General features: G+C 57.4%; 5 protein-coding genes across 6 annotated transcripts in view; 2 read left to right on the top strand and 3 right to left on the bottom strand.

Moving 5' to 3' along the window:
- Window positions 1-2328, bottom strand: part of SMARCB1 (SWI/SNF related BAF chromatin remodeling complex subunit B1) — a 27214-nt gene extending 24886 nt beyond the window's left edge. For both annotated transcript variants that reach the window (XM_080649623.1, XM_080649622.1), the window contains exon 1: window positions 1347-2328. In XM_080649623.1, coding sequence (XP_080505749.1) covers window positions 1347-1439 — 93 coding nt within the window. In that variant the 5' untranslated portion in view covers window positions 1440-2328. The remainder of the gene's footprint in view (window positions 1-1346) is intronic.
- MMP11 (matrix metallopeptidase 11) lies at window positions 2266-12471 on the bottom strand. The gene is made up of 8 exons (XM_080649621.1): window positions 12340-12471; window positions 6894-7123; window positions 5846-5989; window positions 5628-5761; window positions 5273-5514; window positions 4940-5156; window positions 4003-4260; window positions 2266-3118 (listed from the first exon to the last, which is right to left on the bottom strand). Exons 1-8 carry the CDS (start codon window positions 12445-12447, stop codon window positions 2985-2987), a joined length of 1467 nt encoding a protein of 488 aa, XP_080505747.1. The 5' UTR covers window positions 12448-12471; the 3' UTR covers window positions 2266-2984.
- Window positions 12472-15355: 2884 nt separating this feature from the next.
- On the top strand, window positions 15356-17652 carry CHCHD10 (coiled-coil-helix-coiled-coil-helix domain containing 10). The gene is made up of 4 exons (XM_080650707.1): window positions 15356-15889; window positions 16161-16380; window positions 17198-17345; window positions 17447-17652. Exons 1-4 carry the CDS (start codon window positions 15849-15851, stop codon window positions 17464-17466), a joined length of 429 nt encoding a protein of 142 aa, XP_080506833.1. The 5' UTR covers window positions 15356-15848; the 3' UTR covers window positions 17467-17652.
- Window positions 17653-18700: 1048 nt separating this feature from the next.
- LOC308238417 (uncharacterized protein C22orf15) lies at window positions 18701-20819 on the bottom strand (the record flags this gene model as incomplete). Its single annotated transcript, XM_080650252.1, has 5 exons — window positions 18701-18852; window positions 18935-19009; window positions 19209-19343; window positions 19433-19519; window positions 20795-20819. The coding sequence occupies 5 exons, from the start codon at window positions 20817-20819 to the stop codon at window positions 18701-18703; spliced, it is 474 nt and encodes a 157-aa protein (XP_080506378.1).
- A 3310-nt stretch (window positions 20820-24129) lies between these two features.
- Window positions 24130-25252, top strand: VPREB3 (V-set pre-B cell surrogate light chain 3; the record flags this gene model as incomplete). The annotated part of the gene is made up of 2 exons (XM_080649879.1): window positions 24130-24175; window positions 24936-25252. The coding sequence occupies 2 exons, from the start codon at window positions 24130-24132 to the stop codon at window positions 25250-25252; spliced, it is 363 nt and encodes a 120-aa protein (XP_080506005.1).
- Between the last annotated feature and the right edge of the window lie 631 nt (window positions 25253-25883).

Here is a 25883-nt window from a genome sequence, read left to right on the forward strand (position 1 = left end):
GGATATGCACATCTGAATTGCATAGCCATGATTTTTTCTTTTTAAAAAGAAATATACACTATCAGGACACTTCCTTTAGACCAAAACAGGCTAGTTTGAGGTAATCTGGAAAAACAATATACTTAGTACAAACTACCACTGAAGGACCAGTTGTAGGGTTTTCCAAAAGTCAGTGGTCCGGCTGTTCAACAAAGTGCTGTCACTTCTAGTAAGAATTAAAGATCTTTAGGATTGCCCTGGCCAAGTGGCTCAGTTGACTGGAGCAAAGTCCAGTACACCAAAAGGTTGGGGGTTCGATTCCAGGTCAGGGCACATATTTAGGTTTTGGGTTCGATCTCTGGTCCAGAACGTACAGGAAACAACTGATCCATCTTTCACATAGATGTTTCTCTCTTTCTCTCTCCCTTCCTCTTTCTCTAAAATCAATAGAAACATATTCTTGGGTGAGGATTAAAAAAAATATATTTAGCCCTAACTGGTTTGGTTCAGTGGATAGAGCATCGGCCTGCAGACTGAAGGGTCCCAGGTTCGATTCCGGTCAAGGGCATGTACCTGGTTGAGGGCACATCCCCAGTGGGGGGTGTGCAGGAGGCAGCTGATTGATGTTTCTCTCTCATCGATGTTTCTAACTCTCTAGCCCTCTCCCTTCCTCTCTGTAAAAACTCAATAAAATATGTTTAAATAAAAATAAATCTTTAGGCTCTCCTGTAATAATAATTCAATCAGTTCAAGATATGCAAAGCGTCGATTGCTTCTGAACTACTGATAAACCTAGCTCAGGGACTGGGGCCTTATCCACCCAAAGGAAATAGGATGTCCTTATCCACCCAAAAGCAAGCATCCTCCTCCCAACCTATTTCCTCCCTGGTACACTGGTAAACAAAGGTCCCTCCCACCTCAAAGCTACGAACACAGTGGATGAGCCCTCACTTAGCCTCCCCTCTACAACCTGCCATTCCGGGATCCCAGATATACCAATGGGGGAGGGGTGCATGTGAGATTTCCAACATCTCCCTCCAAGAGTCGCACGGCTAACCATGACACCCAGTTTCTTTCCGTTTGCCTCGTGTTGCACCAACTTAGCGCGAAACCAGTGGTTCATCGGGCAGCCCTAGCCCTGACAGCAAGGTGCGTCCCCGACTACCAAGAAAAGGGTAGGTAAGTAAACCCAGAATCTCAGGGGTACCAGGGGCGGGGCCTAGTCGATCACGCCCTCCAGGCCCCGCCCCCGCGCGTGCTCGCGCGCGCGCCCGCAGCGATGAATGGAGACGCGCGTTCCCAGCGCGCAGACCCGCCCTGAGGCTCCCCGGGGCGAGGGCCTGGAAGGAGGGCGCGCTGCACGGTACCTCGGAGCCGATCATGTAGAACTCGCCGTCGTCCTCTAGTTGGAACTTGACGGGCTTTTGCCCAAAGGTCTTGCTCAGCGCCATCATCATCATTGCGGCGGTGGAGGCGGGCGGCAAAAGCCGGGATGCGAGGGATCGGGAGGGCTGAGGCGTGTCCGGGGCGAGCCCAATCGAGGGAAGTCGAAGCCGGGAGGCGAAGGGCGGGCCTGGCCGGGCGCTCGCGCCGCCGTCGCCGCCGCCGGGATCCTCAGCTACCGCAGCAGACGACGACCAGGCCGCCCTCGGTGCGCATGCGCCGGCGTTGACGCTGACGCGCGCGCTTCCGCCGCCCAAACAAAAGGCCCGGGCGCGTGCCCGCGAGTCTCTTAAAGGATCCTAGACCCGTTTCTCTTCCAGACTGCTTCCCAAATCTAGATACCGAGGGAAATTCTCACAGATGGAAATAGTAACCGAGGCCCAGAATCAGGCAGTGGCCTTCCCAGTCTCACAGCTGGGACTGGCACTCTGTCCAATGGAGGAGAAAGGAAGTGAGGCCTGAAGGCTGGGAGGAGGCCCGAGGTACCTGTGCCTCAGTTTCCCCACCCAGAAAACAGTGCCGCTGAGCACATAAGAGGGCACCTAGGGCCCACAGCTGTTCCTGCTGTGGGAATGGGCAGCATGGCAACACTGAGTGGTGTTGGCATGAGCAAAAGCTCCCTGGCTTGGCAGGATCCAAGATCCAGGCGGTTATTTGGTTTGGCTGGTGCATCAGATGAGTGTTGGAGGGGAAGGATCCTTCTCCTTTCCTTCCTTAACTTTGAGATTTGTGCCTGACAATAAGCTGAGCCCTGTGGTGAAACTAGACAGCCCTCCCACCTCCCTAGCCCAGCTCTGTCCCCATCCAGCCTCCCCATCAAAGAGAAACCCCAGGCAAGCAGGTAGAAAATTATCATGACCATGTTTAATGAGAAACCTCAATTAAAAAAAAAAAAAAAGGCTTTGTACACATATTTACATGGCTTTGGAAGGTCTCAGTGCTAGGATGAGGGGGATGGGAGAATCTGGCCCATGAGAGGATTGAGGTATGTTGGGGCCTTCAGGGCCCTGGGTCTCCAGCAGGAAGCACCCCGCACCCCAGCCGACTCTGGACCTTCTGGCCTGGATCTTGGGGAACAGATCTCCAGGATCACCAACTGGAAGGCAGCCAGTTGCAAGCTGACATCTCAGGAAAGGGCAGAAGGCCATGGGGCCCCAGGATCCATGTGCTAGCACCCTGCAGGAACCTCGAGGCAGGGACAGAGCAGGGGCTCCAGCTCCCGCCAATCTACTGAGGTCCTTTCCTGAGGGACAGGGATAGAGAGCGAGGACAGCTCTCTGAGGTTCGACTGTGACCTGCACAGGTTGGGTGGAGCAGGCCCAGTCCCACCCCACCTCTAATGCCAAAGCCTCCCTGCCCAGTCTGAGACAGTTGCTGGCAGGTGACCACGACCGGCATGGTCTTCCCTGCAGTTGTCATGGTGGCAGGACCCCTCCCCACCCCTGACAAGACACAGGCTCTGTCTCATGTCTGATGCCACAGTCACAACGATGGCCACAGGTCTCTTGGTGAAGTCAGTGGCTGGGCAAGGGTCAGGGGCCCTGAGGGCATCCAAGCCATGGTTAGTGGAAAGTGTTGGCAGGTTCTGCACAGCCGAAGAAATCGGGGCCCACAAGACGGGGAAAGCCTTCCAGGACCTTCACCTTCACAGGGTCAAACTTCCAGTAGAGGCGGCCATGCAGGAAATAGGCATAACCTGAGGAGAAAGGAGGGTCAGGCCTGGGCGAGTGGACACTGGGCCTCACACCTGCCATCAGGGGATGGGCACAGGGGGAGGTCCAGGTGGGCAGGCTTTGGCCACTGCTGAGTTCCTTGAAACCTGCAGTCCTCCAGAACCTCTTTTCCCTTGGGGGAGCCCTTCAGCCTGAAAGATGGGGGTGCTTTGGAGACCCAGTTCCTACCTGCCAGGAAAGCAAGTCCCACTCCCCTCACTGGCCCTCCCTCCACATCACTCCACTCCTACACCCCACCAGCCAGATACATATGGATATCTTGAGTCCTGTGGGTGCTACAGGCAACCTAGGGTCCGAGGCCACCACATGATAGTTCTCCCAACAGGTCTCACTGTGGGAGAGCACAGAAGCAAGGGGAGAGCACGAGAGAGAGCACTGGACTGTGAGTCCCCAACTTGGAGATGGCAAGAGGCCAGATGGCTCAATGGTTGGGAGCAGGGACTGCCTGGGTGGTGGTCCTAGCTGCCCACTGTCCACCTGGGTGGCCTCAGTTAGGGAACCCCATCACCTCAACCTCTGATTGCTCCTCTGGAAACTGGGTTCCTAACGGGTACAATACCTGAGAAGTACATGAGACACTCAGGGAGCTTAGGTGCCTGGAGCATCATCAGTGTGCGATGGGCATTCTTACCAGCCATGACCAAGGGGCCTGAGCAAGTCCTTGAACCTCTCTGACTCTCAATCTTATCTGCAACCCTAGTGGTGTAGCACTGCCCTGGGGAGAAGCGGGCTTGCTGGGGAGGGTGCTGGACAAAGGACCCATGATGAAAAACTGATGCTCAGGCCCCACAGGGTGGGAGATGCAGCTGCCGCACCGCTTCCCCCAGCCACCCCATCACCAACGCACCATCCGCATCCTGGAAGGCGGCATCGACCTCAGAGGGTACTCCTCGCCAGTCCGTGGCCCGGCGGGGCACTTGGTTGTTCACACGGCGGGTGCTGGCGTGGAAGCGCCAGTAGTATCCATTTCGGAAGAAGTAGATCTTGTTCTTCTCAGAGCCCCAGACCAAGGCTGCATGGACCGGGGACCACAGCAGGCCCAGCTCAGAGAGGGGGGCAGGGCCTACAACTGGCTTCTCACCATCATACATCCAGTACTGAGCCCCTGCGGAGAAGGGAGGCTATGATGGGGCTGTGCAGCGGCCACACTGCAGCCCTCATGGGCCTTCCCAGCGGCCACCGCCGCAGACTTCCCCAGCCTGTTTCATTGTCCTGCTTGGCACTCTCGGCGCAGGGGAAGTTGGAGCCAGCAGGAATAAGCTGGGGTGGCGCAGGCTCTGGGACGTACCACGTGAGAAAGGTTATTCTAAGTAGCAGAGAGGTGCCCGGGCGCCCGTTCCTTCCCCTGGCATCTGACTGCTCACCACCCCCTGGGCCTTAGCTCTGCCACGGCAGGTCCTGGCTGGGCCTTAGTTTATGAAGTCCCTGCCACCTGGAATGCTCCAGGCTCTCTGCCAGTTGAAAGTTAACAGCACAGGCTCCAGGGTCGCCAGACCTAGATCAAATCCCTGCTTTACCTTTTCCAAGCTGTGTCTTCAGGTGAATCATGTCACTACCTCTGAGCTGGAGGCCAATGCGTGGCCCACTGTGCAATACCTTCTATTCTATGCCCACCTTGAGAGCCACCCGCTCCGGGAGGCTCCCAGCTGTGCCCAGAACAGTGAGCCTTGCTCTCCCTTGACCCTGAGGATTCACCCTCTACCTGTCCATATTTGTCTCTGTCCCGACCCTTGGCCATGGCACTCCTGGCTCTTGGAAATCTCCTGAGCATAGCCCCCACTCACCCTGGAAGAACCAGATGTGGCCCTGGGCATCCTCAAAGGCTGCGTCCACGGGGTTGGGCAATCCCTGCCAGTGGCGAGAGGCCAGCGCAGGGTAGCCAGGCTGCAGCTGGCCCCCGCGCAGCCGCCACACAAAGCCCGCCTTGAAGAAGAAGAGCTCGCCACGGATGGTGGCTGCCGCGTCAAAGGAGACCTCGCAGACGTCTGGTGGAGCTTCGGGCTGGCAGTTGGGGGGAGAGGGCCAGAAAAGAGTCCACATTGGAGCCACAGAGGCCAGGGGTGGGGAGAGCTGGTGCAGGGCCTCACCTCCGGTCTTCCCACCCTCCGGCACCTCACCTCCAGTGGTGCAATCTCGTTGGTGTCCACCCCAGCCTGGGGGCCCAGAGCCGGAGGCCTGGAGGTGGGGGGTGGCCGGGGCCGGCCGTACAGGTGCTGGATGCCCCTGCGGTCATCTGGGCTGAGGCTCGGTGGGTAGCCGAAGGTGTAGAAAGGGGCCATAAGGGCCTTAGCAGCCGTCGTGTGCTGTAACCCGAGTATATGGCCAAATTCATGGGCTGCCACAAGCAGGAGGTCTGTGCCTAGAAAAGGGAAATGGCCTCCTGCAGCAGGTACCCCAGCTCAGGGACTCGGAGAGTTCCCGTTCTCTCTGATCTTCAGCTGCCCATTCTGGAAAATGGTCCCCAGGCCATACCCTGGTCGTCGCCAATAGTCCAGGTCTCATCATAGTCGAAGTGGACATCCCCTTCTCGGTTGGTCTTTGGGAAGAAGGCATGGGCCAGGACACCCCCAGGTCCATCAAATGGCAGGTCATCCCCATGCCAGTACCTGCGGGGGAAGGAGGGGGGTGCAGCGTCAGGAGCTGCTGACAGCTGGGGCTGTCCCCAGAGGGCTTCCAGGCCACCGGTTTACCTGGTGAAGTCAATCATGATGTCAGCGTGGCCCTCGTGCACTTCAGTAAAGGTGAGTGGTGTCACCTCGCTCCACACCTTTAGGGCCTCAGCCATCGTCCGCTGCACCTGCTCCCGCACCAGCTGCCACGGGTACCGAAGGATCCTGGGGGGAGAAGGAGGAGCCTGGGCCTCACTCAGGGCAGGGTCAGCCCCTGATGGCTACTGGGCCAGCGTCGCTTAGTGGGGGTGGCAGGCACGCAGGACACAGGCCAGGTGAGCCTCAGGTGTGGGGCACTGACGTGGGCTTGTGTCCTTGGTGCACACAGGTGTCCGCATTCAGTGGGAAGAACACAGGACCAGGGGCCCCAAGACCCACCTTGTAGACCTGACTGTACCGCTCATTGTGGGGAGAACTTGACCCTTTGACCTGAAACCCTCAGTTCCCAGTTCCCACCCAAGACATTTCTGAGGCCCCCAGCAGTCTCAGCTCCCATGCCACGTGATCCCACAGTAGTCTTCATGTGCCTTCTTTCCCCAGACAAGTCCCCATCTGCACGAGGCAGACGTTTCAGCTTCTGCATCACTCCCAGGGGCCTCAGGTCACCCGAGCTATTACCTGTCCCCTCACCCCTGTTCCCCACCTGCATGGCTCCTGAATTAGGGTGCTAGATGGGAACAACAGCAAGGTCAATGCCCAGCTCCCCCAGAGGACAGGTTGTGGCCGCCTCATTCCCCATGGAGTCCTAGGGCCTGGTCCTTAGTAGGTGCCCCTAGAAGCTGCCTGTATACTGAGAGCTGTGCGCCAGCAGGTCTGCGGGGCGGCCAGGCATGGGTTGACAGAGGCACTGTCCCTCTGCCGTGGGAGGGCATATGTGTGGAGGGGTGCTGTCTGTGCTGTCTAAGTTGGGGTTCAGGAGTGTTGGCCCATGGATGGCTCAGGGGCCAGTGGACACACAGGTTTGTTAGCCATGGAGAGCTGGCGTGCCTCAAGAAGCAGGTGTGAGGGTGGCGGGGCACACGGACAGACACACAGTGTTCCAGCGTTTGCTCATGGCTGAGGGCCCTACCTGTAGGTGAGGTCAGTCTTCTCCCAGCGCCCACCCGACAGCACGAACCGCTTTTGTCTGTTGCGGCCATTCAGCCCATCAGGGGGGTCAGGCACGCCACAGCGGGGCGGTCTGGGGCCCCCGGCAGGACGAGGAGCCTCCTGTGCAGGGGGGGCAGGTGCCAGGCTGCTTGGAGGAGCTTCATGCCAGGCCTGTGGCCCCCTTCTCACCAGGTGGTGGTGGTGGGTGTCCTGGGCAGGAGAGAGGATGGGTGGGGAGCGGGGGGGGGGGCAGGTCAGGCCTCTACTCCTCATGGCTCACTGTTAGGGCTGTGGGCTGTCAGCACCCATACTCAGCCCCAGGCCGCTGTGTCTCCGGGCAAGCCGAGGGCCAGAGAAGGCGTGCTCACTGTCGCACTGCAGGCCCTGTGGCATGAGCGGACTGGTTTCCTGAGGACTTGCTGCAAGGCCTCCTACTGCCTGCCACTCCCGCCTGGAAGGGCCCAGGGCTGCCCGTCACCTGCTCTGGCCATTTGGGCTGATGAGGTCTGAGTGGGGGCACAGAGACTATACTCTCCACACACCCCCAGCAATGGACCCCACAATGCTTCTGAGGAGAGGGCAGGCAGTGCCTCCTGTTGCCCCACCTCCCCCCTTACACCCCCCCCCCAGTAAATACTATCTACCCCCCTTTCTTCCTGAGTCCCCTCCCTTCCAGTCCCAGCTCCCACGTCATGTAAGCTACCCCTGCCCAGGACTCCCACCGCAGACACTCTTCAGTGTAGAGGGGCTGCAGCTCTGCCTTGATTTGCTTACCTGACAAATGGGGCTCATTCCTCCCCATAGTGTTGATCTGAGGATGAGCCAAGGTAATGCATTTAAAGCACATAGCCTGGGGCCGGGTACCAGTAAGGGCACCCAGTCTGGAAAATGGGTCTGATTTCTGAGGGCAGTTTTGCTCACACTTTACCAGGGCTGGGTGCACAGCAGGGCTAGATGTGGTCTGCCTGCCCCCTCCATGCCTGAGTGTGTGTGTGTGTGTGTGTGTGTGTGTGTGTGTGTGTGCGTGTAAATGAGAGAGAGAGAGATAGGGAGCAGTTACCACCTGCCCAGCCCCAGCCAGAGCCCCAGGTGATTCTGACCTGGAGCTGCCACCCTCTGAAAGTCCCAGGGTTTATAAAAAAGTTCTAGTTCATGAAAAAAGCAGAAGCTCCGAAAGGTTGGGAGACCCTGTGAGATCCTCCAGCAAGGGCGTGGCAGGGCCAGGTGAGGACTCTGATGACCCGGGCCGAGGCCAAGGCTGGCTGTGGGTACTGTGCAAAGCTGGAGGAGAGGCATGTGGCGCTGTTTGCTGAGATACTCGGTGCCTGTCTGGTCTGGGCAGCTGTGGCCTCCCCACGGCCATATTTGGGGTGGGAGCCGAGCCACCCAGGCCCCACCCTCAGCCTTGGCCTCGGCCTCAGCCTCTGGCAGCTCTCCCAGGCCCCGGGCTCCTGATCAGCATCTTTGGCCCCCTCCTTCAAGCTCCCAATTATGGAGCCACCAACAACTCAACCCCCCAGAACACCCCACTATGAAGGGGTCTTCTGAACCCCTAGGCAGGCGGCTGTGGAGCTACTTGGTATGTGGGGCCCAGAACCAGTTTTCCCTCGGTCTGAGCTTGCTTATTGAATGGTTGGCTCCTGGGTTGTGGGTTCCAGCCGATACTGGGCTTCCTGCTATTAAGTACTCATCACTGTTGCAGTTCACCTGTATGGAGGCCAGGACCCTGCCCATAGCTCCACGGGCATGCTCTTAGCCCCTGATGGGACCTCTCACCAACCCCACCTTCATCATGTCCACTTCTCAGACGAGAAAATGAAGCCCAAAGAAGTTCAGCGATTTGCCCAGGTAACAGCTGGCAGATGGCAGGCTGTCGGTGCTCGCAGCCCGCCCTACCTGCTACCTCTGCTCTGCTCTGGGCTGGAGTCACCCTTCTCCTGGAGGAGGGACCCCAGCTGGCCTCGCCTTGGTGAAGAGAAGGAGTGGGAAAATATTGAGCACCTGCTACTTCCCAAGCACTTTGCAGGCGGGCTCATTGGACCTCCCCGCTCCTCCCATAAGGTGGGGATGACACATATACAAGGTCTCACACTGAGGATGTGGACCCCAGGTTTGTGTGACCAGCCATGAGGGCCTGCCCCTTCCCCTCCCCACACCACCCCCTTGACCTTCAGGGTACAGTTTCCTTCCCAACCCGGAGCAGGGGTAAAGGACCCTCCCTGGGCAGCTCTGTTTATGTCCCTGGGCAGAAATTTCTCCTCCTCTCTCTCTCTGCTCCCAGTGAGGCCTGGAGCAGTCAGCCATGGAGGGAGGGTGGGTAATGGACACAGATACCATCCCTTCCTCTCCTGCCCCCACAAGGCACCAAGTCCATCCCCAGAGACTGTATTCTCAGTGCAGTAGAAAGAGCCACAGACTGAGATTCAGAAGACCCAGTTCTATGCCACGGCACCCCTGGACAGAGTGGCCCTGGGCAAGTCACTGTCCTCTCTTAGCCTTCATTTCCCCAGCTATCAAATGCGAATAGTGCCATGGCAACGGGCGACATGGCCTCCTTCTGTAATGCCTGCTGCAGCAGCTGGCAGGGCTTCTTCCCTGGCTCTGCTTCTTGCCTCTGGGAGCCCTCCTGTCCAACACCTGGGACTCTGTTGTCACCAAATTCCCCAGCGCTCCCACCACCCACCTGGCATCAGCTCCCCCAAAGTCTCCAGACTTTAAATCGTAAAACAGGAGTTGCAGTCAGAAGGGAGCTTGCAAACCCAGAGAAGAAGAGCGACTTCTGCAGGGTCTCCCCACCAGCAAAGGCCTCCTGCTCCCTCTCTGTGTCACCTTCACGGGTCTTGGAAAGAGAGTGAGCAGAAGGCACTAGAAAGAAGGCCTCCAGCCAATAGGATCTTTTGGGGGAAGCCCATCACTTAATAGCTCTTGGCCTCTTTTTCCCCATTACTGGGATGGGACACGTGCTCCCTGCCCCGCTGACCTCCCACACTTCATCCTTCTGAGTCCTTCCTGGCCTGGGGCCACATGGCTTAGCTGTAAGGCCTGGCACCAGGCAGCCCACTGATTCCTCGGATGGGTACGCTGGTCCTCCCGAGGCTGCTGGGATTCAGTGAGCTGGGTGGTGGTTCCTGGGGGTCAGGGAGCAAGCATTTTCCAGAGCCCAGAGAGGTCAAGGACTTTACCCAGGGTCACACAGCAAGAGCTGGTCCTAGATCCAGAGCTCACACTTCCCCACCCAGAGCTCTCCTCGCACCCTCTTAGCTCTTGGCTTGTCTCCAAACCCCATGTTGCTGAGAAGTGTTTCTTCTTCTGGTGCGCTCCCTCCTCCTGCGCTAGTATCCGCCCTTGGCCAGCCTGTGTGCTGGGAGTCCAGCTCGCTCACCCCGTCCTCTGGCGGGCACTAAACCAACAGCCTCAAACATCCTCGAGGAATTTCTCGGCTGACTCAATCTCTTGGCTGAGCTAGAGGCTCAAGGTCAGCCTCTGGGACAACTTCCAATCAGGAAAATGGGAGGCATCCGGTAAAGGAGAGCTAAAGGAGGACCCCAGACTAGGAGACTGCTGGGTAAAGCCAGACTAGCTGAACCTCTCTGTGGGCCTCAGTTTGCTCTTGGTCCAATAGAGATCATTAATCATAGCTATGCCTTCTGCTGTTGGCAGGCGGTAACCCCGACAGGAGGCTGTGAGGAAGACAGGGGAGCATCATCCTGCCATTCTATTTAGCATCAAGCCTCTCTGAGGCTCAGCGAGGCCAAGCAACCTGGCCAAGTCACACAGCCAGTCGGCAGGCAGGTCCATCTTCTCCCCGATGCTGCAGCCTAATCTTCCCCTTCTCACCGCCCCCCCCCCCCCAGCTGGTCCCAGGGGCTTCGGGGCTTTCATCAACCCTGAAAGCTGCTGAACTGCGATGGATAAATATTTACATAGCTTTCCTGGCCCTGCCAACAGCAGCCTGGGGATAAACACATCAGGGCGACCCCAAATGCTCTCTGCATATCTGCAGTGACAGACAACAGCCCAGCTCAGACCTGGCTCCAACTGACCCTGCGCAAATATCAACGGGGCAGCTACAGGTGACGGAATGTCTCCAGTGTGCCTGGCTGTACCATTCCTCAAATTACCTCATTTAATAATCCTCAATGCCCAGTAGTGGGCACTGTTATCTCCCAACCACTTCTGACAAGGCTGAGAGGGTAAGGTTCAGAGGCACAAGAGGGCTCACCTCAAGTCACATGGTTCAAACCCAGATCGCTCCCACCCAGATCGCTCCCATTTCTGAACCTGTGGGTTTGACTGCCCTAAAATCTAGGGGACTGAGAGGGGCTGGGGAAGAAGCAAAGCTTCCAGACTGAGGTGCCTCACACTCACCCTACCCCACCCATCCTATCTCCTCAGCCAGTGAGGGCAAGGCTAGCCAGGGCAGAGCTGGGGTGGCTGGACAGAGGGGCCCAGCCTGGTCAGACCTCCCTCCTCACTAGACCACACTCCTGCTTATCACACCTCCTAATGGTTTCCTACCTGCCTGAGCTGACTGATGGCTCAGCTGCCAGTAGGGGTGGGATGGGCTCCCAGGGGCCCACAGGCCTGCAGCTGCCCAGGCTCTGACTCCAGGCTCTGCCTGGCCACCCCTGTTACTGGTCCCTCAAAGCCCCAGCTTGAGGGGAGCATTCAGCTTTCTGGGCACATGCAGGCTGTCACCCCTCCCCCCACGACTGGCCCTCCTCTTCTCCTCTCTCACATGGACTCCCTTCTTCTTTAGCTCACACATTCTTCCCCCTTCCCTTGCTCTCCCACCCTTTGCTCCCTGAGGTTCTCAATTCTCCACCCTTGGCCCCCCTCCTTCCTCACTTTCTCACAGTCACACACACACACTGCGGCTCTCAAGCTCATGCTGTCCTAGCTTCAAGCCTCTCCAACTTGCCACTGGCAGGTGCCTAGGCTCAGACACCATTTCCCCCAGCCCAGCCGCTGGCCTCCCAGTTCTTCCTGAACCCTCCAGCCCACTGCACACCTGGTGGCGTGCTCACCAAGGCCACACGCCTAGAGGCTGACACCAGCCTGAGACCTGCTCTGCTTTGTCCCTGATAGAGGGCCCTGTAACCACTCCCTCTGCTACTGCCCTCGGCACACCCCAACATCTGCGGCTGGGGCGCAGAGAAGCGGGTTCCCACGCTGATAGGGGGCGTGTGTCCAGCGCCGAGTCCCGCCTCACCAGCCCGGGCGATCCCCATGCAGGCTCCACTTGCATACCTCCTGGGACAGGCAGCTCACTATCTATCACGCCCACAGAGACCCAGAAGAGGTTTTGGATAACGGGCGGCTCCAGGGTAACCTGGGCACCCCGTGGGTCCAGCTCCGTCTCTGGGCCCAGCCCGCGTGCCCGGCACCCCCTGGCTAGGAGCGGCCGGCCGGCGGCGGGCACTCACCGGCGGCCGCGGGGCCCACGCTAGCAGCGGTGGCGGCAAGAGCAGCAGGAGCAAAGGAAGCAGGAGGGCGCGCGATGCCGCGCCGCGGAGCCGAGTGGCCCGAGCCATCCGCCCCAGGGCTGCTGGGCCTGCTGGGCCGCTCCGGGCCACCGCCCCTTATAGCCTCCGCTCCGCCCCAGCCCCGCCCCCCGCGCCTTTTGTTCTAAACTCTCCCCGCCGCGCCGCGACGGCGGCCGCCCGGTTGGGGGAGGTGGAAAGGCAACTGCTTGCTAGCCGGGTAGGGGCCTGGGGCCCGGAGACCCCGTACTAACCAGGGGCGGGCTGAGCCTATGGTCTGAGGCCTGGTTCTGGGTGACCCTGGCCAAGTGGTACTGCTCTGGGCCTCAGTTTCCCCAATGTGCGGTGGGGAGTCTGGGAGAAGTCGCGGTTCACTCCTCCTGGTCCCTACCCCCATCTTTGGAAGGCACATCCCCAGCTGGTCTCCCTGGTGGCCTGGCCTCTGATCTCCTGTTAGCCTATGACAGGTGGTTGTACCCACGGGCAAGTCACTCCTCAGAGCCTTGCTGAGAAAAGGAATAGTAAAATGTGTCCCAGGGGAAACTGAGGCATATGGAGACCGGCCAGCCCCCCAGCTTGGAACATAGACAATTTATATCGATGGGGAAATTAAAGTCCCAAGAGTTCTCCATACCAACAGGCAATGGAGTGTGAGAAGGAGTTCCTCTAGTCCAGCTGGTCAGCGGGAGGGAGGGTGCTGACAGAGGAGAGTGGGGGCCTGGGGGTGGACCAACAGGCTCCTCGGGGCTCCTGAGTCCGAAAGCAGGGGGTGGTGTCCACATGCTGGAAGAGGTTGGCGGGTCTTACGTTCCCTGTGATGACCAGGGCCTTACCATCTCACCAGGCAGTCTGCTCCATCACGGGCAACACCGCCGAGCCAAAAAGCAGGCAGTGGCTTTTGTCCTGGTGGGCAGGGTCCTGGGTGTCACAAGGTGAGGCTGTGGGCACCCAGCCTAGGGCTGGGAAGGGAAGGAGGCTGGGAGGGAGCAGAGGACAAGCCGATTGATTCAACCCTCGGTCCTGGTCCCAGCCCCCGGGGAGCCTTCACAGCTTTCCCAGGAAGGCTCCACAGCGACGCCTAGAGGACGAGGAGATGGCTGACAGCAGTGAGTTTTACTACCTAAATGGTTAGCAACTTTTTGTTTAAAGTGACTCACTTTTAAAAATTGAAATACCTGCCCTGACCGGTTTGGCTCAGTGGATAGAGCGTCGGCCTGCGGACTGAGGGGTCCCGGGTTCGATTCCGGTCAAGGGCATGTACCTTGGTTGCGGGCACATCCCCAGTAGGGGGTGTGCAGGAGGCGGCTGATCGATGTTTCTCTCTCATCGATGTTTCTAACTCTCTATCCCTCTCCCTTCCTCTCTGTAAAAAATCAATAAAATATATTTAAAAAAAAAAATTGAAATACCTACTTCAGCCTCCTTCTTAGCAATATTAGTCAAGAAATCATGGATTTGGTGAGAGAATTATACATTTCCCTGATATACATGAAAAGATAACTGTTTCAATAAAAACGTTTATTAAGTGGTCTCCGGGGCAGCATGGCCGTGCATCGGGGACCCTGAAGTCCACCATTCATTCATGAGAGCGGAAGTAGCAGCCACCTGCAGGGCAGGCCCAGGGAGGAGGGCCATGGTCACAAGCTAACCATGCACTCAGTAAGGTGGTCTGGTCACTGAGGGCTTCCTGCCAGAGGAGGACCCTGATAAGCCTAGAAGGATGGGCCAATTTGGCATATTCGAACAGGTGGGCAGGGGCTGCAAGAGCAAAGGGGTAGAGGCTGGACCAGGACTGGCATGTCTGTGAGGATAAAATGGCCCAGCCTTCACGTGCTTACCTCCACTTAAGAGAGGAGAAAACTGAGGCCCAGGCCCAGGTCAACTCCACTTAAGAGAGGAGAAAACTGAGGCCCAGGCCCAGACAAGGGTCAGGGAGGGCCTGCTCCGCAGGCTGTCTGAGAGGTAAGAACACAGTAGTGCGTATGACTTGCAGGTATACGTGGTCTAGAAGTAACTGAATATGCCAGGCATATTCCCTTCCTCCTCCTCCTCACAGAGGGGTCGCCTTTCCCCACTTGGATCAACCTTCCTCTCCCCACCACCCAATGCTTTGGCTCTGGGTGATTTCATCCTCCTCACAACCCTTGTGCCACCAGGCCTCAGTTTCCTCTCCCAGGGCACAAGGAAGAGTGATGGGGGGAGGGGGTCCAGTAAAGAAGTCAGCTCTGCCCTAGCTGGTTTGGCTCAGTGGATAGAGCATCCCAGGTTCAATTCCAGTCAAGGGCACATGGTTTCAGGCTCCATCCCTAGTAGGGGACGAGCAGGAGGCAGCTGATCAATAATTCTCTCTCATCATTGATGTTTCTGCCTTTTTCTCCTTCTCCCTTTCTCTCTGAAATCAATAAAAATATATTAAAAGAAAAAAAGTCAGCTCTTCTCCCCAGGGTAATAATATGACCACTGCGAAGTCACTCAGAAAAGACCATAAAACCTGGAGTCCCCGAGGGGCTGGGAAGCATCCTAAATCCCCACTCCCTGCCCTGCCTCCCCCCCCGCTACCCCCACCTCCACCCCCCCCCCCCCCCCCCCGGCCTGGGACCAAGGTGGTAAAATCCAGAGGCCACAGGATCCAAACAGGTGCAACCGCCTCTAGGCACTCAGCACAGCCTTTGGGATGGGCACGCTGTTTGAATGTCGTGTAAACCCTGTCAGTGTCCGGCGTTGCATTCGTGGGGGCAGGGTGTCAGGTGGGGTGGAGGGCCACGCTGGGGGCCTCATCGCACCCCAGGCGGTGCTGTCCTAGGCTGCCCGTGCCTGCAGCGCATTTTCGCATTTTGGCCAGGAAGGAGTCGAAGACGGGTTCCGGACGCCCCCTGGCGGGGCTTCTGGATTCGGGTCCCGCCAGGCCTTCCCCCAGGCACCTCTTCTTGGCTCTAGTCCGACCCCCACCCCCACCCCCGCGACCCTGAGACCACACAGAAGTCCAAAACCCTGTCGGATAGGAGGGAGAGGAGCACAGCCCGGCTGGCGCCCCGTGCCCCCTCCCAGGCGGGCCTCCACCGGTCGCCTCTCTGCGTCCTCTGCCTTGTAGCACCGGACAGCACCCAACTCCGTTCCCTGCGCCTCGCGATCGCCCCGCGAAACCCTCTGCGCTCGGCGACATTGGCTCCTGTCCCCGGGGCCCACACAGCTCGGGACAGGCGCAGGGAGGGCGCAGAGTCATGTTTCCAGCTGAAACGGCCGCGGAGAGCGGGGGCAGGCTGCAAGAGGTGAGCCCGGTCCCCGAGGGAGCGAGGTGCCGCCGCGCGCCTCGCCCCGCCCACTGGGGGCGTGTCCCCGAGGCCCCGCCCCTTGCGCGGCAGTGACAAGCGGTGTCGCGTCGGTCGCGGAGACAGAATCGCCACCAGCGTTGCGGTCTCTGGTCAGCTCAGCCGAGTCCCACCGCCACGACCATGCCCCGAGGGAGCCGCAGCGTGGCCGCCCGGCCGGCCAGGTGAGAGCGGGACTGGGGCCCCTTGTGGAGGAGGCTGGGGAAGCGCGTGCTCTCCAAGGACGCGATAGCGTGACCTTGGGGACGACTGCGCCATCTTAGCGGGGGTGCGGGTGGGGTGGGGGTAAGGGAATGCCACAACCACGTGTCTAAGACGGTGGTCACCCACCCTACGGAGGAGGGAAGGGGGGCACAGGTCCAGGGGCTGCTGGCCCCTCGGGCCCCTGGCCTGGGCTCCGGCCAGGATTAACCCTGCGACTCCTCCACCCCGCAGCCGCCCTGCCGCACCTTCTGCCCACCCGCCCGCCCACCCTCCGCCCTCGGCCGCCGCGCCGGCTCCCGCCCCGTCGGGCCAGCCGGGCTTGATGGCGCAGATGGCATCCACGGCCGCTGGGGTAGCCGTGGGCTCGGCTGTAGGACATGTCATGGGCAGCGCCCTGACTGGAGCCTTCAGCGGGGGGAGCTCAGAGCCAGCCCAGCCTGCCGCTCAGCAGGTGAGCAATGGGGCCCCGAGACACTGAGGCCCACTTCTCTGAAGGCCACAGCGCAAGGAGTCCAGCTGCAATGTCCACCGAGTTGTGTCCAGGCATTTCCTGAGCGGCCTCAGGCCCAGGACTTTGCCCAACCAGGTTCCTATTTCTCACTCCGCTGTTGCCCTTCTATCGCTCACAGGCTGGCTCTCCCAGACCCTCCCCTCAGGCCAAGGTCCCTGGACTCCCAGGGACAGATGCCAACCAGCCCTTTAGAGATGGGGAACCTCATGACTTTAGGGCCCAAGGTCACCGAACACTAGTAGAAAGGAGGGATGTGGAAATTCCCGAGTCGTCTCTCTCCCCATCCCACGTCATGTGCTGTAGCTGGTGACTCTGGGGCCTGCTCCCTGCTGACCCGTCACCCACTGGGCACCCCACCAGTCCTGAGCCAAATGCAGATTTCGTGGCAGGGTCAGAGGTCATGAGGATCAGTGTGGCTGAGCCAGGAAATTGCTAGAACTTATGGGGGTGGGGCTCACACTCACTGGGCTTTTCGAGATTCTTCTCCTGCCCCTCCTACCTGCCCCACGTGCCCATTATGAGGCAGCAGGGAGACGCTGTCTAGCATCAGCTGAGTGGCTCTGAGAGGGCTGTGGGGCTCACCCTGTTTAACAGATGGAGCAGCTGAGTCTGCTGGTCCTGGGTCAGTCAGCCTGCCTGGAGCTTTGGGACTCCCAGGCTGGGGTTGTGGGGAGGGAGAGGGGGCACCCAGCTTTGGAACCCACTTCTCATTACCAACCTTGAGCTGACCTTGCTGCCTCCTGTGCTGCCACCGCAGGCCCCTGCCCGTGCCGGCTCCCAGCCCCTGCAGATGGGGCCCTGCGCCTATGAGATCAAGCAGTTCCTGGACTGCTCCACCACGCAGAGGGACCTGACCCTGTGTGAGGGCTTCAGCGAGGCCCTGAAGCAGTGCAAATACAACCACGGTGAGCAAGCGGCCCCCGTCCCAGGCGGGGGCTGGGAGGGACATCCCCTCTCCCTATACCTTTGGGCTGACCACCAGCCTGTACCACCCCTCCCTCCACAGGTCTGAGCTCCTTGCCCTGAAGACACCGGGCACAGTGGTGCGGATTGGAGCAGATTTGGGTCCAGCTCTGCACTCAACTCCACCCCTTCACCGACAGCCAGACCAAAACGCCAGAATGTACCCATGTAGCCAGGATTTTGTGGGTTCCTCACCCCATAGATGACCCGAGACACAAATGTGCAATTAAAAGTTTATCTTAGACCAGAGCCTGCTGTGTGCCATCTCACTGGCCTGTCTGCCGGGAGCACGGTGGTTGGAGAGGGGGGTGGGTGACTCACCACCACGCTGCCTCCTGGGTGGAAGGGAGGAGCCCTGTTGTAATCCCACAGCCTTGAGCCGTCAGAGCGGCAGCGAGGCATTAGCAGGTGACTTAAAAGGCGTCTGACTCTGGGAGCTGGAATTCCCAGTTGTCTACTCTCCTATGCCTGCCCCTCCACTTTTCTTTCTTTTTTTTATTTTTAAATATATTTTTATTGATTTCAGAGAGGAAGGGAGAGGGATAGAGAGAAACATCAATGATGAGAGAGAATCATTGACTGGCTGCCTCCTGCATGCCCCCTACTGGGGGTGATTGAGCCCACAACCCCTTGGTGGGAATTGAACCAGGGACCCTTCAGTTCACATACCAACGCTCTATCCACTGAACCAAACCAGCTAGGGCCCTCCACCTTTATTGTCTCTGCACCCACACCTGAGGGGTCCCCAGCAGCCTCGCAGCCTGTCTGTGATCTTGCTCCTCTTGCTGATACAACTCAATAATTCCAGATTTCATAGGAGGAATGCTGCCGGGCTGCTGTCTGTCTGGGCCTGATCACACAGGCAGAGGTCACGGCCAACCCCTTTGGATTTGAGTCTAGCTGGGCCACTAGGTTGTGGTGTGCCTCGTCACGGGACTGCTGGGACAGAGGCACACAAGCCCCGTCACACGTGCTGTGCTGTCGCCGTCTGGGAATTCATTTGGCAGCTGTGTGTCGAGCGTTTACTGAATTCCAGGCCCTGTGCCACATCCCCTGGGCACTGAGGATGTTCTTGCCCTTGGGTACTTACACACCAGTGGGGTGGTGGGTGCCCGCCTCTGGGTACAGTGTGTTCAGTCTTTCAGGTATATCTGTGTATGTGATGGGGGTTGAGATTGGGGGCCTGTTCACCTCTCTCAGTACATGGGTGTCTGTCTCTTGGGGAAGGGTCCCACTTCTGGGTGTGAATGTCCCCCCAGGTATCCATGTCTCTTCCTTACCTGGCGTCTGGCCCCAGCTAGCGGGTCCTGGACAGCAGGGAGCCCAGCCTTTGGGACCTTGAAGGAGGGTCTCTGTCCTGGTGGCCACGCCGAGTGCCAGTACGAGTGCCGGTACGTCTCCTCCGGCTGTTGCCCAGTGCGGGTAGGCCCGACAGGCAGCGCAGCGCCTCTGAAAGGCCCAGGAAGCCCTGCCTGTCAGGGCTGGAAGAAGATGCTACCTCCCCACCCCAGGGCTCTGCCATGATACTCACCTGCCAGCTCTGGACACCGATCATCCAGGTTCTCCAATAGGGACTCATAGCGAGTGGGGGCCCCTCCCTCCCCATCTGTGGGCGGAGGAGAAATGACTCCTGACTGGCCCCTACTTCTCACTGGCTCAGGCTGGGGTCAGGACAGGTTACTGGATAAAAGGGTCAGGGCTAGGTTTTGGCCAAAGTGGGGAGCTGGGTCAGGCCTTGGGTGGTCCCCCTCTTACATTCCAACATAACTGCATGGGGAGGGGAGCAAGTCGTAGGCCCCACTTACTGATGATCTGCACGAGGACATAGGTCCCACGCTCTTGCAGCAGGGGGCCGCCTGAAGAGGGGGCCTGGGAAGTCCCCTCCAGGTCATCACCCAGACTCACCAGGTGCCCATCCTCAGCCAGGAGGGCGATAGTTGCTGGGAGGGCAGGGAGGGAGGCAGGGCAGGGCTGGTACCCATGTCTGCAGCCCTGGGCCCCCACCTCATCGCCCCTCCTTGCCCCTCACCGTCTGGAGGCACCCGCCCCCTCTGCCGTAGGTGGGCAGTGAGAGTCACCAGGCTGCACCACGGGTTCACCAGCTCCCGGCAGCCAGCTGTGGGGGAGGGGCAGAGGTGAGTGAACGAGACCCTCTACTTTCCCCCACTCTGGGACCCTCTGCCTCTCCCATTTCTCTCTCTCTTTTTTAAGTGAATTTTTTTATTGAGATAAAATTTACATCATATGAAATCCACCATTTTAACCAAACTACGATTCAGTGGCATTTAGTACATTCACAGAGTTGTTCGACCATCACTGCTGTTGTGTGTGTGTTTTTTTTAAACCTCACGTGAGAATATGTCTTATAGATTTTAGAGAGAGGGGAAAGGAGAGAGAGAAAGAAAGAAACATCAATATATGAGAGAAACATTGATGGGCTGCCTCCCGCGTGCGCTCAGACTGGAGATCGAACCCGAAGCCTAGGTATGTGCCCTGACTGGGAATCAAACTGTGTCCGTCTTCTGGTGCATGGGACAACGCGCCAACCAACTGAGCCACACCAGCCAGGGCTTATCTATTTCTAAAATATTTTCATCCCCCAAAATAAACAACATACCCACTAAGCAGTTACTTTAAAATATATATATATTGCTTTCAGAGAGGAAGGTAGAGAGAGAGAGAGATAGAAACATCAATGATGAGAGAGAATCATTGATTGGCTGCCTCCTGCACGCCCCCTACTGGGGACCAAGCCCACAACCCGGGCATGTGCCCTTAGACTGGAATCGAACCCGGGACCCTCCAGTCCACAGGCCGACGCTCTATCCACTGAGCCAAACCAGCCAGGGCTTTTCTTTTCAATGATAGTTTGCATTCATTATTATTTTGGGTTAGTTTCAGGTGTACAGCATAGGGGTTCTCCCATCTCTTAACCAGAGCAGGGACCAGGACCTTCACCCCCACCCGTCTCCGGAGATGTCAGTGATGGGTGCACAACTCATGCCGCTTGCACCAGCCCCCTCCCACCACGGACTCCCTCCCACCAGAGCTGGGAATCTGCCACTGTGGCTAGAGCGTCAGGTGCCTGCTGCACCCTGATCTAGAGGACCACTGACTGAACCAATAGCCGAGGAACCATCCGTTCAAAAACAGCCTCCATGGGAGCATGGCAGGTGTTCTAGGAGAGGGGCGGGGTGAATTTCCTGGTGCCCAGCCAGGGTTTTCCCCTCCAGGGACTCACCCCAGGCACTAGCTCTGCTTCCTCACAGAGCTTCTTCCCCCAACCCCCCACCCCCTTCCCGCCACTGTCTCCCCCATCCCCAGGGCAAAGGAAAGCAAGCTGAGTGTACCATTCCCTGACCCATCTGCAGGGACAGGGGACCCCACTTACCTCCAAACATCACCGTGATAAACATGGTTGCAGGGGGGATACTCTGACTTCTGACTAAGGAAGGGACTGGGGCTGAGATCTATTCAGGGTTCAGGCCCTGCTGGGAGGTGCAGTGTGTATGGGTGGATCCGTGGGTGATGGGTAGGTGGGCCCAGGCTGGGGTCCCTACTTGGCCATCCTTGGGGCTGGGCTCCTGCAGTTGTCCAGGCCTTGGCCTCTGCTCCCTCCCGCTGGCTGGGGCAGAGTAGTGGGAGGGGACGGAGGCCCTCCCAGCTTCCACGCTGGTCTCCATGGCCATGGGAGCTGCCAAGACCTCCAGGCAGGAAATGCCTTCCCCCCAGTCTCCTGGTAACGGGAGCTGAGGCAGGGCTGTGGTGGGGCCTGGAGCCTCCGTTTCCAGGGATGTCCAGAGACCACATTCTCCTACAAGTAGAAACAGCTCCCAGATTGAAAGTGGGGGAGGTTCCAGGGGTGGGGCACTGGCCCTGTGAGCTGGTAGCTGGCAGCTGGCCAGGGGCCCTGGCAAAGCATGGGGTCCTCACCAACCTTGCAGACTCCCCTCCAACTCAAAGCCTCACATTCTTTCCTCTCCCTCTGTCTTCCTCCTCATTCCAGTCTCTCCTTTTCTTCTGATCTTGTTTCTTTTTTCTTTTTAATATGTTTTATTGATTTTTTGCAGAGAGGAAGGGAGAGGGATAGAAAGTTAGAAACATTGATGAGAGAGAAACATCCATCAGCTGCCTCCTGCACACCTCCTACTGGGGATGTGCCCGCAACCAAGGTACATGCCCTTGACCGGAATCGAACCTGGGTCCTTTCAGTCCGCAGGACAACGCTCTATCCACTGAGCCAAACCGGTTAGGGCTGTTTCTTTCTTTCTTTCTTTCTTTCTTTCTTTCTTTCTTTCTTTCTTTCTTTCTTTCTTTCTTTCTTTTTTTAACTATGTTTTTATTGATTTCAGAGAGGCAGGAGAGGGAGAGAGATAGAAACATCCATGATGAGAGAGAATAATCGATCAGCTGCCTCCTGCACGCAACCTGGGCATGTGCCTGACCAGGAATCGAGCTGTGACCTGGTTCATGGGTCGACACTTAACCACTGAGCCACACCCACCAGACTTCCTTTTTTTTAAAGTTTATTGAGGTAAAATTTACATACAGTAACATGCACCCTTTTTAGTGTTTTGAGTTTTGACAAATCTCATATAGCCACCACCACAGTCAGGATACAGAACATCTCCATCACTTCCCACAATTTCTTTATGCCCCTTTGTAGTCGACTCCAGTCCCTGACAACCACTGCCTTCTCCAGAATGTCCTATAAAGGGGATCATACAATAGGGGACCTTCTGAGTCTGGCTTCTTTCACTCAGCATAATGTATATGACATTCCCCCAGATTGACCTATGCCCGTGTATCAAGAGTTTGCTCTGGGAGAGGGGGACTGGATGAAAGAAGGTAAAGGGATTAGCCAAAGAATAAACTCGTAACCCAGAGACACAGACAACAGTGTGGTGATGGCCAGAGGGAATGGGGCTGGGGGCTGGGTAGAGGTGGGCAAAGGGAGAGGGGAATGGGGACATCTGTAATAGTGTCAACAATAAAAATAAAGTTAAAAAGAGTTCCCTCCTTTGAAAAAATATATGATATATAACATATAGTATATACACAGTTTGTTGCTTTTTATCACTGAAGGGGGTCCCATTGTCTGGGCGTACCATATTTGTTTGTTTTTTAAATATATTTTTATTGATTTCAGAGAGGAATGAAAAAGGAGAGAGAGATAGAAACATCCATGATGACAGAGAATCATGGATTGGCTGCCTCCTGCAAGTCCCCCACTGGGGATGGAGCCCACAACCCGGGCATGTGCCCTTGACCAGAATCGAACCTGGGACCCTTCAGTTCACAGGCCGACGCTCTATCCACTGAGCCAAACCGGCTAGGGCTGTTTTTAATATATTTTTATTGATTTCAGACCAGAAGGGAGAGGGAGAGAGAGAGAGAAACATCAATAATGAGAGAGAATCATTGATGGGCTGTCTCCTGCACACCCCACACTGGAGATGAAGCCTGCAACCTGGGCATGTGCCCTGACCGGGAATCAAACCTTGACCTCCACTATGTACCATGTTTGTTGATCCATTCCCCCGCTGTTGTTTTGGGTTGTTTTCAGTTTTGGGCAATTATGAATAAAGCCAGTATGGACATTCACCTACAGGTTTTAGTGTGACTAGAAGTTTTCATTTCTCTAGGATAAATACCGAGAGGAAGTTCTGGGTCAGATGATGAGAGTATGTTTAACTTGACAAGAAACTGCCACTGTTTTCCAGGCTGGCCGCACCATGTTTCCTCACGCCTCTTTCTGTTGGTGGCCAGGCCGCTCCAATTCACGGCTGGTCCTCTCACCAGCGCTCTCTCTCTCCTCCTCCTGTCTCTCCCGGTCTCATATTTGTTTGTCTTTCCTTCTCTCTCGTCCTGCTTTCTGCCTCTCCCTGGTTCTCTTTCTTTCTCTGTGTTCTCACATGAACAGTTTCTCTGCCTCTCCATCTGCCTTTCTCTCTCTCTCCCTCTCCCGTCCTCATCCTGCCTCTTTCCTTCTCCCTTATCACCTCCCCTTTCTCTTCTCTGCAGTTCTGTCTCCTGCCCCCTCTTCATGAGCCCCAGAAGACCCCTCCAGCCAGGGTGCCCAACCTTTGCCAGCTCCCTTTTCCCCAAGGTTTTAGAAATGCCTTGCACCCTCCCCCACCCCATGATTAGGCAGTCAGAGCTCTGGGTGGCCAGGGACCAGGCAGGAGGAGGAGGAGGACGGATCCTCCTCAAAGCTTGCCTGCACAGTCTGCCTCTGAATAAGCATGATCTCAGGGAGCGAGAACATGACACTTGTGAGGATTAAATTCGATGACTCATTACAGTGCTCAGCAGTAGCAAGTGCTCAGGATCAATACTGTGGAAACAGACAGCGTTTCCCAAACTTATTTGAAAGTGCAGGGCACTTTATTCCGGGGACACCACTGTATCTGGGGACCTGAGGCCTGCAGAACACAGCTCAGGGGTGGCTGCAGCCAGATTCTGAAGAAATGGCCTAAGTGCAGAGGGGTTTGTCTTCAGTGCATGCGTGGATTTTGGCTCCTGTTCTCAGAAGGCTCTGGGGGGTCAGGACTCTCACATTTGGGGAGATGGGGCCTGGCAGTTGGGTCCCAGCCACTGCCTCCCCCACCAATCAATGGGCTGATTTGCATGCCCTGTTGTGGTCCAGTAGCCTCCCCGGGCCCTGCCTGAAGCACCTGGAGCACACCCAACAGAACAGCGCCCGCCTGCCTCCCTGCTGCTGCCATGGCCTGGTGGCGCCTGGCCCTCCTGATTGGAGCCCTCCTGGCAGGTGAGCTCTCCCTGGGCCTGGCTCACCAGGGGGTGGGCTAGGGGACAGCGCTGGCTCCAAAAGGCCCCTGCAAAGAAGCAAATTTAGATGAGCAGTGGGAGGTGCTGGAAGGGGCACTGAGGTGAAGGGGAGAACTGGCTACCTAGGGTTGGCTGTGCCCTAGACCTGGAGCAAGTCACTTCTCTGTGTGGGCCTCAGTTTCTCCATTTCTGATTGACCGGATCACTAGAGTCCCTTTGAACTTGGACTCCTTAGGGTCTGAGAAGGGGCTGGAGCTGGTTACCTTTTGAGTTTTTCACAGGAAAAGCTGGTGTGGGCTGATCCCTACCTCACAGGGCCTCAGGAACAACCTAATTCTAAGAGGTCTTCAGCATCCAGTTGCTTGAGGCTGAGCTGATGGGTGGGACAGCCCAGAAGCTTCCTGGAGGTGGTTAGTCTGTAGCCAGGGTTTGGAAGAGCCAGTGTGACTGAGGGGATAGGGATCTTCAGGGCAAGGGGTGGGAGTGAGCAACAGAGGCCACCAGTCCCCCCTTTTAAACTTTAGGCCTTCAACTGAACACGGATCCTTGGAAACATGGCACTAATGGGGCTTTAGGAGTCACCAACTCAGTACCCCATCCTGTGCCAATCCCATGGCACCAGGTCATGAGCCCTCTAGGAACAGGAGTTGTTGGGGTAGGGAGTCTGACCATGTCTTCATTAAGGCAGAGGTGGGAGAACAGGGGCCCAGGCCAGGCCTGAGCACGTCTGTCTCTTTCAGTCTCCCAGCCAGTACTGACCCAGCCAGATACATTGTTGGTGTTCCCAGGCCAAGCGGTCCAAATCTCCTGCATGCTCAACCCCCGCCATGCCACCATCGGGGACTATGGCGTGTCTTGGTACCAGCAGCGGGCAGGAAGCACCCCCCGCTACCTCCTCTACTACCGCTCAAAGGAGGATCACCACCGTTCCCCAGACATCCCTGACCGCTTCTCAGCAGCCACAGACGCAGCCCAAAATGCCTGCGTCCTGATCATCAGCCCCGTGCAGCCTGAAGACGACGCAGATTATTACTGCTCTGTTGGTTACATAGCCTAGGGGTGGGGTGTGGGATGGATGCCTCCTGTCTCCCACATCTGTGTCTGACCTTAGGCCTCTCTCTAACTTTCTCTGAGCCTTGATTTTCCTCCTCTGTAAAATGGGCTAATAATATCCAACATGTCAATATTGGCCATGAGATCTCTGCTGAAAAAGTGACTATGGTTGGTCGGGGAGGGTGGGGGGCGGGCCTAGGGATTCTGGGGATTGGTGCATAAGAGGAAGCACCTGAGACCCTTGGGACAGGGCCCAGCCTCTCCACTGGCCCCCAGGGGTTTCAGACTGGTCGCTTGGCCTTCCTGTGACCCAAGGAGCTGTAGAAAAAAAGGAACCAGCCCTGCCACTCGCAGCTCTGCATGGCTGGTTGTGGTCCAATGCTCACTGGGTGACAACTGGGTTCCCAAGGAACCCAGGCTGCTAGGTAGGGTAGGGGCAGTCCCTGCCTACTCCTTGATGGAGCAGGGAGGCAGCTGTGTGTGTGTGTGTGTGTGTGTGTGTGTGTGTGTTTAGGGCACTCAGAGGCACCTGAGGGCCAGGGTGGAGGGTGTGAAGGCGGTGGGCAGATGGCAGGGGCTGGCTGAGTGGGCAGCATCCCCCTCTCTCAGGAACACGTGTTCTATTGGTCTCCCAT

The sequence above is a fragment of the Plecotus auritus genome, assembly GCF_963455305.1.
Source record: "Plecotus auritus genome assembly, chromosome: 13".
NCBI lineage: Eukaryota > Metazoa > Chordata > Mammalia > Chiroptera > Vespertilionidae > Plecotus > Plecotus auritus.